The sequence below is a fragment of the Saccopteryx leptura genome, chromosome 4, assembly GCF_036850995.1.
Source record: "Saccopteryx leptura isolate mSacLep1 chromosome 4, mSacLep1_pri_phased_curated, whole genome shotgun sequence".
Classification (NCBI taxonomy): Eukaryota; Metazoa; Chordata; class Mammalia; order Chiroptera; family Emballonuridae; genus Saccopteryx; species Saccopteryx leptura.
In genome coordinates this window covers 193,132,887-193,146,642 of record NC_089506.1, presented here as the reverse complement: position 1 = coordinate 193,146,642, position 13,756 = coordinate 193,132,887, and the positions used below count along the sequence as shown (strand labels likewise).

General features: G+C 39.1%; 1 protein-coding gene across 13 annotated transcripts in view; it reads right to left on the bottom strand.

Annotated features, from left to right (window-relative positions):
• GTF2I (general transcription factor IIi) overlaps window positions 1-13,756 on the bottom strand; it is a 132,192-nt gene that overhangs the window by 10,289 nt on the left and 108,147 nt on the right. For all 13 annotated transcript variants that reach the window (XM_066382427.1, XM_066382429.1, XM_066382428.1 and 10 more), the window contains 8 exons: window positions 12,768-12,826; window positions 9,751-9,822; window positions 8,535-8,718; window positions 7,869-7,927; window positions 7,453-7,527; window positions 3,089-3,190; window positions 1,612-1,677; window positions 1,198-1,381 (listed from right to left, as the gene is read on the bottom strand). In XM_066382427.1, coding sequence (XP_066238524.1) covers window positions 1,198-1,381; window positions 1,612-1,677; window positions 3,089-3,190; window positions 7,453-7,527; window positions 7,869-7,927; window positions 8,535-8,718; window positions 9,751-9,822; window positions 12,768-12,826 — 801 coding nt within the window. The remainder of the gene's footprint in view (window positions 1-1,197; window positions 1,382-1,611; window positions 1,678-3,088; window positions 3,191-7,452; window positions 7,528-7,868; window positions 7,928-8,534; window positions 8,719-9,750; window positions 9,823-12,767; window positions 12,827-13,756) is intronic.

The window sequence follows — 13,756 nt, the reverse complement described above, 5'->3', positions numbered from 1 at the left end:
AATCACCCAATAGTAAAACATTAAATATTAAACAAGATTAAAAAACCCAGTAATTCTCTGTAAATATACACTAGGTTCTTAGTAATGGAAGAACAGAGAAAGCATGGTTATCTAAGGGAACACATATAAAGCGACTATAATTGTGACTGTAACATCTACCCAGTCCTATTTAATTTATATAGATCCTTCTTCCCATGATTTCAAGATATCCTGAAAAGATTCAGTGTTAGACTTGAGAATGGAAACAGGAAGCAGCACCCTGTATGTGGCTACCTTGGAAACAAAAGACAGGCTATGAAAACTTCAGCAAAAGAGTCTTCTTTGGAGGCAGAGGCCATACCTCTACAGACTTGGGCAAAAGTACAAAAGGTGGCCATTATGCTTGGCAATGTCAGCTTTAATTGACAGCATCTCTGAGTGACTCAAAAGCAAGCATCAATAAACAAAACCTAAAATTAACTTCAAATAATTCTTCAGCATTAAAACGTATTTTCTAAGTCTAACTATTCCCATCTGTTTCAATTGTGTTGGCTTACTTCATAGATCTCTATGCAAACAGGAGAGAAATTTAAAATACTGTGTAAGCTGGAGAAATAAAAGGATTTTATAACACTGGACCACTGTTTAAATTTCAGCAGTGTCAACCATTGAAAATATGACTGTGGGTAGATTTAACAAAATCAAGTTGTTATCTCTCTGATAAGCTAGAGCCTTCCCTTCCTTCTTTTAACCAATTATGAAAAACTTAAAAAGACATAAAACAGCACAGCCTAAAGGCCCCCCTATCTCCCCTGAATTTTGAGAGTACGCTTATTAAAGCTGGGGACAGTCAAACAAGGAAGGGCCTAGGTCTGGGACAGAAGGAGCAACAGGAGAGCGCGGGTGGGGCTGCTGTCAGCTCACACCAGTCAGAGAAAAGGGGCCTTGGAGACGGGGTCAGGGGTGACCCCCAACAACTGGCTCCCCTGGCTGGAAGTCTCCTGGGGTCCCTTAGAGTTTAGGAGATGCAGGCCTGTGGAGGAGGAAGAGGGGGAAGGGAAAGACAAGGGAGTGCCCCCAGAGGGAGGACACACTTTAAAGAGCTTTTGGGGCCCTGGGGTTACTCTGGCCCTACCACAAAGGTGAGTCCATGCGCCCACTTCCCAGTGTCAAACAGTATCAACTCCCGGCCAATCTCATTTCATCTCACGTCCTTACTTTTTAATGATGAACTTGATTTTGGCTTTGTTTCTGAGTATCTTCTCCAGCCTTGGAATGCCAAAGGTAGATGGCCTTCGGAAAGGCACACCTTCGGGCAGGCCTTCCACATAGAAGTCTTCGGGGAAAGACTCAAATAATGCAAACGGCACCTTCACAGCTTGTTTAAGGCCGAGAGCTTCACCTACAAAATACACGCATACATTTCTCACATTTATAACTTAAACAAAACAAAAAACCTTTAAAAAATGCATTTTAAATTACATTTGCAGCAACTAAAATTACATTTAAAAGAAAATTACCCACACATTTCCAATAGCATAATTTAAATGTTGAGAATTTTACTCAGTTCACATTCTTCTATTTAAAAAAGCTGCCATATATTTTAATAATAATGTTTCAAAATAAACTTACCACATTTTTCATTGAAAAGATTTTCAACTTTTTGTTTTAGGTCAGTGATTTTGGCATTCCACGCCTCTGCATGTAAAAAATCAAGATAGTTAATTTGTTAGTAGGATTTACAAATATGCTTCCATGGTCAGGGATTTATTTTATTGTATAATTATAAGTACAAAATAAGAAAATGTTACATAGGTTTTCAACAGAGTCATAGCTTGACAACTATTCTAATAGTGACACATTATTTAACCATTTTATTATATTACTAGTATGTTGGCTACAAATAAATGACATATCTTAAAGCAAACAGAAAACAAATAAAGGTCCTGGCCGGTTGGCTCAGAGGTAGAGCGTCTGCCCAGCATGTGGAAGTCCTCGGTTTGATTCCCAGTCAGCGCACACAGGAGAGAGAAGGGTCCATCTGCTTCTCCACCCCTCCCCCTCTACTTTCTCTCTCTCTCTCTCTTCCCCTCCCACAGCCAAGGCTCCACTGGAGCAAAGTTGACCGAGGCACTGAGGATGGCTCCATGGCCTCCGCCTCAGGCACTATAATGGCTCAGATTGCAGTGGAGCAACGCCCCACAGGGGCCGAGCATCGCCCAATAGTGGGCATGACGGGTGGATCCTGGTCGGGTGCATGCGGGAGTCTGTCTGTCTGCCTCCCCCCTGCTCCTCACTTAGGAAAAATACCTAAATAGAAAAAAGAAAAAGAAAGCAAAGTCCCCAAATCTCCCCAAAGACGACAGTGTGTACTGTGTGCCAGGAATAGCTCTGCCCTGTAAAGGATTTAGTATTTATAATCCTTATAATAACTTGATGAAACAAAAGGCGGGGTTACCTCTATTTACTAAAATAAGGTAATTGAGGCACGCACAGAAAAGTTTAGCAGCTTGCCCAAGGTCATAGAATTATATAGTACCGGCACCAGATTTGAATCCAAGCAGTCTGACTCTGTAGTCTGTTCTTTTTTTTTTTTTGTATTTTTCTGAAGCTGGAAACGGGGAGAGACAGTCAGACAGACTCCCGCATGCGCCCGACCGGGATCTACCTGGCACGCCCACCAGGGACGAGGCTCTGCCCACCAGGGGGCGATGCTCTGACCCTCCGGGGCGTCACTGTTGCGACCAGAGCCACTCTAGCGCCTGAGGCAGAGGCCAAGGAGCCATCCCCAGTGCCCGGGCCATCTTTGCTCCAATGGAGCCTCGCTGCGGGAGGTGAAGAGAGAGACAGAGAGGAAGGAGAGGGGGAGGGGGTGGAGAAGCAGATGGGCGCTTCTCCTGTGTGCCCTGGCCGGGAATCGAACCCGGGACTTCTGCACACCAGGCCGACGCTCTACCACTGAGCCAACCGGCCAGGGCCCGTAGTCTGTTCTTTAAGTGCCAATATATACTGACTTACAACAGAAAAAACAATTCTCCTAGTAAAATATTTTTATGAATTCTTTTTATTTAAAATGACAAAAACCAAGAAAAAGAAAATGTGTACTTACCAAAGGAAAACTCTCTCCCTCGAGGCTTAAAGGGAACATTAGAACCATTAGTCTGAGTAGGGGTTCGCACAGCTGAGGTCTGAGGGTTGTTGTTATTAGGGCCTAAAGAAGAATTAGAAAACAACACCACAGTCAAACACATATTTAATCACGCTTACTGAAGCCTAGCCTGTGCTGAAAAACAATACAAAATTAGGCTCCGATGGTACGCAAGCACCCTGCAATGAAAACGGCACTGCTGCCAGCGCCAGACTCCCATCCACTTCCTACTTCCATCCCTGCGGTAAGGCATTCTCCTCCCAGAGTTAGCTTCCTGGCTCATCTAAGGGACATTTAATTCACTTACAGCTTTAACATGCTCTCTTGGGACCACCTTATTTTTGTTTACCTATGTTTGCTTATGTTTTCCTTTCAACCCTTGAACACAAGCACAACTTCAGGTACAATTATATTATGTCCACTCTGGGGCTTTCTTTTGGACTCTCCAGCTGACCCTGACATATCCTTCCTTTGAATTCTAAGTACAGCTAGTCCCTGAGTTAGAAACATCAAACTTATGTACAACTGTACTTAAACAGAGCACCATAAGGGCTATTGGTAATCAACTGCAGTTGGACATCAGAGAAAATGACATCCATAGGGTTACTCAACTCCTATGGCAAAGAACTAACCAGTGAAGACCTTACGGAACTAGAGCAGCAGAGGATAGCATTTAGGGAAGAAAATAGGGACCTAGAAACTCCAGAACCGAAAAAGATTTCTACAAAAGAGTTACTGATAGTTTTTGTCTCACTGAAACAGGAATGGCAAAGTTAGAGGAGCAAAAGGCTGATACAGAGATGTTCATCGAAGTTTACTGTCTAGTTACCAAAGGTCTAAGAGGTTACAGGGCCATTATGAGGGGGAAAACAACTCTGTACAAACCTCCTTTGATGTCTACTTCCAGAAACTGACCCCAGCAGCAGAATCAAACCCTCCCTCTCTAACACCAGTACCACCCTCTCCAACAAGTCCATCATCTTCTACATCACCCAAGACTGTTTAAGGTTGTATTTGAAAATGTTTAAGTATTTATATGCAAAGGAAGGTAAAAATACTGTGTTAACACAAACATCTAAGTTATATTTAATAGGTAAATGTACCTGTTCCAACTTACATACAAATTCAACTTAAGCCTGGCCTGTTGTGGTGCAGTGGGATAGAGTGCTGACCTGTGTAACGCCAAGGTTGCCAGTTAGAAACCTTGGGCTTACCCAAATCAAGGCACATAAGACAAGCAATCTATCAATGAAAAACTAAAGTGAAGCAACTGTAGGTTGATACTTCTTGCTCTGTCCCTCTCTTTCCTCTCTGTAAAAATCAATAAATAGAACCTTAAAAAAAGAAAAGAACCTAGCTTGATCGTAACCTGGAGACTGCCTATATTCAAAAAGGAGAGGAAAAAAAGTTTAGAAGTTGTTCTGACTTTTACTGCATGTTGTCCTCTGTGTATAGAAGGTCTTAAACTTTTCTTAATGCCCAGAATGTTGTAAAATAAGGTAAGTCTGGAACTCCGCCAGGGTTCTCTGACAACAGTCTCTCCTTTTTTGAGGAATACACTGTTTTCCTGTGCCACCTTTATTCATATCACTTAATATACTGTTATACTGTAAGTACCTTTTCTACCTCTTAAACGTGTTATTCAACTTCACGACTGCATGTCATTTCACCACCCCCACCTTTCTTTCTGAACTTCACTTGAGCTTTATGACCTTTACCCTCACAATCCTAGAGATGTTTTGGGGCCATTATTCCTTTAATGTAAAACTCCTGTATACTCCTCGATCTATCAATCTATGAGTAAATGACTTTACTCATCAAGCTATCTGGTGTCAGACAGATATCAATTTATCTCCATTAATGGCTTTATTCATCAATCTATCAGTTTATCATCAATCTAAAATAGATCAATCATTTCAAGAATACAAATATTATGATTCTAGAATCAACTTTTTCCAGGACTTTACTAGCCATTGAGACTTAAAAGTTCCTGAGATAATAAGTATAATTGGAACAAGATACAAAGCTACGCTCCCTAAAACATGAGACTCTTCTTTTCATCACTCAAACTGTGTAACTGTGGTTTTTTTGTTTGTTTTTTTACAGAGACAGAGTCAGAGAAAGAGGGATAGACAGGGACAGACAGACAGGAATGAAGAGATGGGAAGCATCAATCATTAGTTTTTCGTTGCGCATTGCAACACCTTAGTTGTTCATTGATTGCTTTCTCATATGTGCCTTGACCGCAGGCCTTCAGCAGACCGAGTAACCCCTTGCTCTAGCCAGCAACCTTGGGTCCAGATGAGCCTGCACTCAAGCTGGCGACCTCGGGGTCTCGAACCTGGGTCCTCTGCATCCCAGTCCAACGCTCTATTTATTGCGCCACCGCCTGGTCAGGCTGTAACTGTGTTTTAACCAGCACCTTTGCTCACACTGTGCTCTCCTAGGAATGGCATTCCTGAGTTTCTGCCCAGAGATACTCTACTCTTCTAGCAAAGCTTAATTTAAGTCTTTTCAGTGAAGCTTCCATCACCATCTTATCCATTATCACACTGTTCATATTGTTAAAATTTTACGGTTCCGGTCCCAGTTTTGTTTGGTTCCTTAGCATCTGTGTCTTTCTACTGAAAGTATAGAAAATGTGTATGGTAGAGAAATCTTTCTCAGATCTTATTCAAAAGGAGGAAGTAAAGGACTGAGTACATTTTAATTCTTGGCAATTTTTTTTTTTATCTTTTAAAGATTTTATTTATTTATTATAGAGAGGGAAGACAGAAAGAGAGAGAGAGAGAGAGAAGGGGAGGAGCAGGAAGCATCAACTCCCATATGTGCCTTGACCCGGGAAGCCAGGGTTTTGAACCAGCAACCCAGTGTTTCCAGGTTGACACTTTATCCACTGCGCCACCACAGGTCAGGCTTGGCAATTTTTTTAAAAAAATTATTAAACTGGTTTATGATATCTATAAATTATACAGATTCCTGATGCCTTTCAGCTGAGAAACCAGGTTCTCTGTGAGTATACAAGATAATTAAATAGGGGTGACTAAGGCTCTACTTAATATCAACATGAGCCCTGACCAGTTGGCTCAGTGGATTGAGCGTCAGCCCGGCGTACGGAAATCCAGGTTTGATCCTGGGTCAGGGCTCATAAGAGAAGCGACCATCTGCTTCTCTCCTCTTCCCTCTCTCTTCCCCTCCCACAGCCAGTGGCTGAACTGGTTCTAGCGTTGGCCCAGGAGCTGAGTATAGCTCAGTTCAAGCATCAGTCCTAGACAGGGGTTGCTGGGTGGGTCCTGGTCAGGGTGCATGCAGGACGACTCTGTCTCACTACTTCCTCTCTCTCACTTAAAGGGGAAAAAAATCAATATAAAAACAACACAAAACTTGAGATTATATGACAACAAAGAATTGTCCTAATGAAGTTATCCTTTTCTTCTGCATTAATGAAGACAGAGGAAAAAACTGCAGGTTGAGGATTATCTTTTTATTTTTCTTCTTTTTCCAAGTGAGAGTAGGGGAGATAGAGACAGACTCCCACATGCGCCTGGAGGGGATCTACCTGGCAACCCATCTGGGGCTGATGTTCTGCCCACTTGGGGCCATGCTTGCAACTGAGCTATTTTTAGTGCCTGAGGCAGAGCCATCATCCTCACTGTCTGGGACCAATGCCCTTGAACCAAATCAGCCATGGCTGCAGGAGGAAAAAAGAGAGAGAGAGAGAGAGAGAGAGAAGGGGGAGGGGAGGGGAGGGGTGGAGAAGCAGATGGTTGCTTCTCCTGTGCCCTGACCAGGAAAAGTAAACCCAGGACAGACACACGCTGGGCCAGTGCTCTATCACTGAGAAAACCGGCCAGGGTGAGGATTGTATTTAATACTGTATGAAGTACTGTAATACTGTTATACTGAAATGATAAGAATTCCACAGACCCAATGGAATTAAAGAAGGAAATAAACCTTAGGATGAAGAAGAAACTAGTTTAATCCAATGTACTGCTGTTTAAACCATCCCTAAACTTTCTTTCCTGAAAATACGAAGAAATGAGATAAAAAAAATTCCACACATTCCCATCTGCACCTTTACTGTCCTAATACGATAGAAAAGCATTTTAGGGATTTTCATGAAAGCAGTTTACAATACACACAATAAACATCACATAACCGTTGAGAAATTTTTATTAGAAACATTCAGAAATTTAGCTTTAATTAGGTAGCCTATTCACATCTAAAAGCAGTTTTGTAAAAGCTCATTTGCACAAAAATCTGAAAAATCAACAAACATAACTAGTGAACTGGAAAATCAATAGCAGCTGCCAAAGTGGTCTCACCTTCCACAGTGACCTCAATTTCAGGAACTTTCGAATTACTCCCAGGGCTTCGTGGTCTCTTCGGGGACTGCAAGGCTGTAAAGTAAGCACACAATTACTCACACATATTGTAAAAAAAGGGGATGCTTTATAAGAGCAGAGTATTAAAATTCATACAGTTTGGCTCTTTTCAAAGAAACCTGAAGAATTAAACTGGTAGTGTAATCCTCCACATGAGTCTCAACAAAGCTGTGGAAACATGAATGAAGGAGGATTGCAAACATGAAATTTTCAAGGAATGTTTGAAAAAATAAAAGGTCCATTAAATAAAATTCCTTAAAAATATTGGCCAGTGATTCAGTAGGACTTAGGTAATTTTGAAAAACAATGTTTTAATGCACTGAAGTATATAATAAAGAGTATATAGCATCTCTTACCTTTAGTGTTTATTTTACTAGCCATTCCAGGAGGCAAGTAGGAAATAACTAGTTCAGGTCTAGAGAAAAAACCAAAAAGCATTACAGTAACCAGTATAATACTGGTGTTCACAGGCAGTAAAAATTATCATGACCAATGATTTTTATAGAGGCAACCACAGGATCATTCTGTGATGCAACAATAGTGACTTTCTGGACAAAACAAAACACTTTTCCTTCCCACAACCATCTGATAAATTATTTTAGAAAGAGTATAAACTTCTTTCATAAAAATGAAAATTAACATCAGTTTCTTGAGCTATTGAAATTCTAGAGACATGAGGATAAGGAACTTAATTACTGCTCATAAGTTTAACCAGGAATAAGAGAGAATTTTCAACCTCCATTCAAGGAATGCTAAGAGGCACAGTGGTCTCTAATCAATTTAACACCACCACCATGAGACAGGTTGTTACAATTCTTCTTGCACTAATGAAAAAAAAGTCAAGTACAAGTTAAAGCATTTGCAAAGGCTATGGACAATGTCAGGACTGTCACCCAGAGCTATGCTTCCCAGCCTGGGTATCAAAGCCTTAGCTGTCACATTTAGTTAGAAAATAATTTAAATAGAAATATAACTTTATCAATTTAATTCCAGACATGACTACATTGGCAAACAGAACTTACTTTTTAACAACAAACTTGATTTTATTACTGCCACGGACAATCCTTTCAAGTCGTGGAATGCCAAACCAGGTAGGGCTTCGAAAGGGAATTCCTTCCGGCAGGCCCTCTACATAAAGGAACTCTGGGTTTGATTCAAACACAGGGTATGGTACTTTCACTGCCTCTGTGAGTCCAAGAGCTTGAGCTGGAATTGTAAGAAAACATTAACTTATGGAAGGTAAAATTGTACAATCGCTTGTTTTTGCCTGACAGCATTTTTGTTATCTTTTTATTAAAGTATAATTGACATATATAACACATTAGTTTCAAATATACAGTATAATGATACAGTATTTGTACATACTGCAAAATGATCGCCACAATTCAGTTAACATCCACACATTCTCAAATATATTATGCTAAAGATACGTACAATCTACTAATATTTATTTAATATGAAGCCATTTTGCTTAGTATATTGTGCAAAACTGAAGAACTAGGCTAAAAAAATAAGTACTTTAATATAAACATTTTAATAGTTCAAAAGGAAAATTATATTATTAGTCAAAATTATCTCTGTGCTCTGGGCAGAAATGCACTATAGCCATTCCACACTGAAATGGCATGTACCCAGCCTTTGTGTGTCATCTAGATGCAAGTTTGCTGTTTAAAAAATAAGTAGCATATGATGGATCTAAGCAGACCTCAAGTTAGGGATCAGAGGCAGAGTAATTAAGATTCCTGATCTAGGACAGAAATGTCAAAACCAGGTATTAAAATGACGGATGGGACCGCCCAGGGAATACTGCTATCACTCCCACTCCTTACTTCCTTCTCCATGACAGACACACCCAATCAACTGAAACACTCTTGCTGAGCCTCCTCAGAATCGTTCTCAAGACAGCGCTCCAGGAAACCGCTGTCAACAAATCTAAGTTGAAACAAATGGTGAAACCTATTTGCCATTCAGTATTAGCCAGACTGGAAGTACAGACAGTGGAACTGCGATTTACCCCAACTCCTCCCTTCCTCTCCCATTCTGACATGTGAGAAAACTAAATCCAAGAGAAATAAAAGTAACTCATTCGGTTTAAGTACAGAGTTTTACTAGCAGAAATAAACTAGAATCCAGTTTCTGGGACCTTCCTTCTGTAGGTCTTAAAATGCAGTAATTCATTGAGAACACTGCCTTTTCATTTGTTTATAAATTAAGACATAATCACTGAGTTTTATTTACCAAATTTCAAATTAAAAATCTCTTCCACTTGCTTCCGTAGCTTGGTAATTCTGACATTCCAATCTTCTTTGACTAGAAAGTAAAAACAAATCTAATTAACAATGCTCCTTAGGTTTGGACACAAAATTAGATTGAATGCTGTTCTTTCTAGTGATGCTCTTTTTAAAAATTGAGGTGCAACCGACATATACAGTACTGTATTAATTTTAGGTGTCCAGTCCACCTAAAGTGCTCTTATTTCAATTATGTTTAAGAACAAAACCTTTGGGTCTTAAAGGAAAAGAATAATTTCCTGCACTTGTCAACTGAAGGAGACAATTCAAATTTAAGTTCACATTGTAAATAATAAATCTGGTTCAGAAGAGTGCTCTCTAAATGAGCGCTTTTCAAACATTTCTCCTTGGAGTCACAACTGAGAATCCTGTGGGGATTGGAAGGCCAGTTATATAAGGCCCCAGGCCTCCTTCACCAGGTCCAACTACAATGGCTTCACTAGTATCTGCTTTCTATATAGGCATTCCTTGTTTTATTGAACAGATATGTGTCTAGAAAGCCACAAAAAGAAAAAGACATGCAAGATGTCACTTACTGGGATGGATAATCAAGGCTTGCTTAGTGAAGTTGAGGATAAAGACAGACTTTGGGGACAACGGAGGATGATCAGAGGCATTGGATAAGGAAAGGAGGTTAAGCAAGAGAGCTCAAGAATCACAGTAAGTGCAAAAGTCACTGTGTTCGCTGACAAAGGCCGTGGGAGATGTTGGCATAATTCCGAAAATACTGCTAATTATTGGTGGCCTGAGATAATCTTTTTAACATTTCTTTCTTTTACTGTAAAAGTATTTCTAAGGTTTTAATTTAAAAGAAAACCTAGCATCTTGAGGATTCAACCATTCAGCCAGAGTAATCTGGTATAAACCAAATCTGAATTATGACTGTAAAGGTATCTATCTGCCTCTGTTCTCAGCTTGTTGCTCAGTCCCCCTTCTGCCTCAGCCCACACTTCCTTCCCTGGTATTTGCTACTCTAATACAAAAGAGCTCTGAACCACTACTCCTCAAGAGAGCCAAGTAACACCTCCCTGTTCTTCCCATTTAAAGCTCAATTACCTACCTGGCTAGCTTGAAAACTTTCTCACAGGTGACCTGTATCTTTTGCTAAATTGAGGGGGGAAAATGTACTCACAGTGTATTTAAACATAAAACCGTTACCTAATCCCAGGTCATGCCAAGAATTAAAAAAAAAAACACATTTCTGATGACAATAGTGACTAACAAAATTCTTCTGTCAGGTTATGACTTGAGTTGGCCCAGTAAAAGACTAAATGTCTAGTTCATTGGCACACCAAGTTAGCATTTTGTTGGAATGAATGATGATAACCTTTAATTCTTTCCAAAATCTAGAAATAATAGGCCAAAGATTGTTAATGATTCAGAGAATTGAGATTCTTCTTTTGATAACAGTCCTTAAATTATCTATGCTAGAAGACAGCAGAGCAATTATTAATGAAAATAATATTACCCAATCCTTAGAGTAATATCTATGGTACCTTTACATTCTTTTAATACCTGTTTAACATTCTCAATATTAGAACTGCCTCTAATAAAAGCAGTGATCACATTAATCACAACCTTGAATTTGAGATCTTGAGAAATGAAGGCTCATATATAATATATATAGACTTTCATCATATTCTGGTTAAGTCATATTAAAGCTCTACCTTTCTATTACTTCCCTTAGCAAAGTCTGTGTCATCTCCAATCTTCAATCCATCACCAATACTTTGTTTTTAAATCAAAAGCATACTAAGGAGGTTGCTCTGCTGATTTTTTTTAATATTTTATTTATTGATTTGTAGAGAGAGGAGAAAGAGAGGAAAGAGCAAAAGAGAGAGAAAGAGAAAGGGTAGGGAGGGAGAAGCAGGAAGAATCAACTCATAGTAGTTGCTTCCTGTATGTGCCTTGACCAGGCAAGCCCAGGGTTTCCAACCAGCGACCTCAGTGTTGCAGATTGACACTTTATCCATTGCGCCACCACAGGCCAGGCTCTGATTTTAATGCTCAACCTGATTGTGCATTGATTGTATCTTCTCCTCTGCAGGATTTAGCACAGGATAATTTTCCTCCCCTAGTTCAGTATTTCTCAATCACTTTTCATGCCATGATAAACATACAGTTATACAATCTAACACTGGCTGACCTTTACCCATTACCCCAGGTGCCCTAAGAGTTGAAGGACCATACTTTAATACAAACAACCCCATCTTGTTAACAGTTTACCTTAGTATTTATATATAACTGCACGAATTCAGAAGCAACTATTGGTTCTTGGCAACAAAAGACTCTAAGGTTGTAAAAGGTCTACAAGTTGTTATTTTTGTGATATTATGCAATGGTAAACAAAAAGATGGGAAAGAAATAAAAGCAGATTTATAGCTCAAATAAAGAAAATAAAACCACACAACTGAGACTGACACTTCATAGTTCTTTCTATAGGGTAGTGATGTCAGTGCAGTTGCTTGAATTACAGAATTTTTCACTTAAAAAATAGGGTCTATGTAAATAAAGATTAAGGTCTAAATCTGTATGGTTTGCATGGTCTGCCACATCTGGCAGCTAAGCATTTGAAACATGGCTGGTTGAATTGAGATAGGGTATAAAACACACGAGCATTTCAAATAAAGTATAAACATATGAAATAAAAAATGTAAATTCCTTCATCATATATTTTTTATTTGGATTCTAGATTTGGCTACTGGAAAATTTTAAATGATATATATGGCTTGCATTTGTGACACACATTGTATTTCTATTGAGCACTACTGGTCTAAATTCAAAGCTCCAATTTCCAAAACTGCTCATGTTCATATTGATTAATCAAGGACTGCTTGTATTGAGCTTCCTAAAAGATATTTTAGTGAAAGGGGAATTCCATCACTTTAAAAAGAATTTTTAAAAGCTTGGAAACAACTAATCTAATTAATAAGCTTTTCAAAAAGGAATTCACAATTATCTTACCTGGTGTATTCGTTCTTGGCTGAGTAACTTCAGTAGTACTGTGAGTCAGAAGTTCTGGTCTGTAAAAATAGTTGATATTAGTAACAGAGCACTTAGGAATGTTTAAAGGCCTTCCCCACACATCCATGCATTGCCATTGATTTTCAATATGGTTCATTCTGCATTCTGGTGCAGAATGAAAAGTAGCATTCTGGTGATGCCATATTATTTTGAAAATAGCAAATTTAACATTGAGGCAGGACCACCTGTGTGTCCTCAAAGGCATGTTAAGCATAACTATACAAAACAGTCACCTGTGCCCCCCAACCAGTTTAACGATCTGTTTCTAAACTTCAGATGAACTACACCACAAAACAGCTAGAAGTACCTAGCTATGTCATCCTCAAGTTGCCTCCCTCTTATAAGTCCCAACAAAAATACACAAAGGCACAAACCCCAAACAGTAAGCAAGCATTACAGTATACCCCCACCATAATCCTTCTGTATTCAAGACAGGCCTTCTGTTCAGACTTCCTGCTCCCAAATTACCCATTCTGCTATCCTTCAAACCTAAGCCAAAGTAGCATTTGTAAAAATTCAAATCCAAATGATTTTATGGGGAATCTGCTTTAAAACCACTTAATTACAGATCTCCACTCACTGCGGAATTTTTTTTTTTTCATTTTCTGTTGCATGAGGTTTTAGAACTGTTTCTATATATTTCTGCATCACTGATTCCAAATCTGAAATCCGTTTTTTTGGTGCATGCTCTAGTTTTTATGCAATTTTAATTTCTTTTTGTTACAGTTAATGGCATGTATTGGTTTTTAAACTGGAGTCTTGGATTAAATAACCACAAGGCAATTAATGTTTTACAAATATCACTTTTACATAATTGTAGTTGTTTTTAAATGTAAAAAATTATTATCTGATAAAAACACCCTCTTATTTTGTTTTAAGATTGAATCGTGGCTTCTTTGAGTAGGCGTAAATGTAAGAATAGTCCCGAC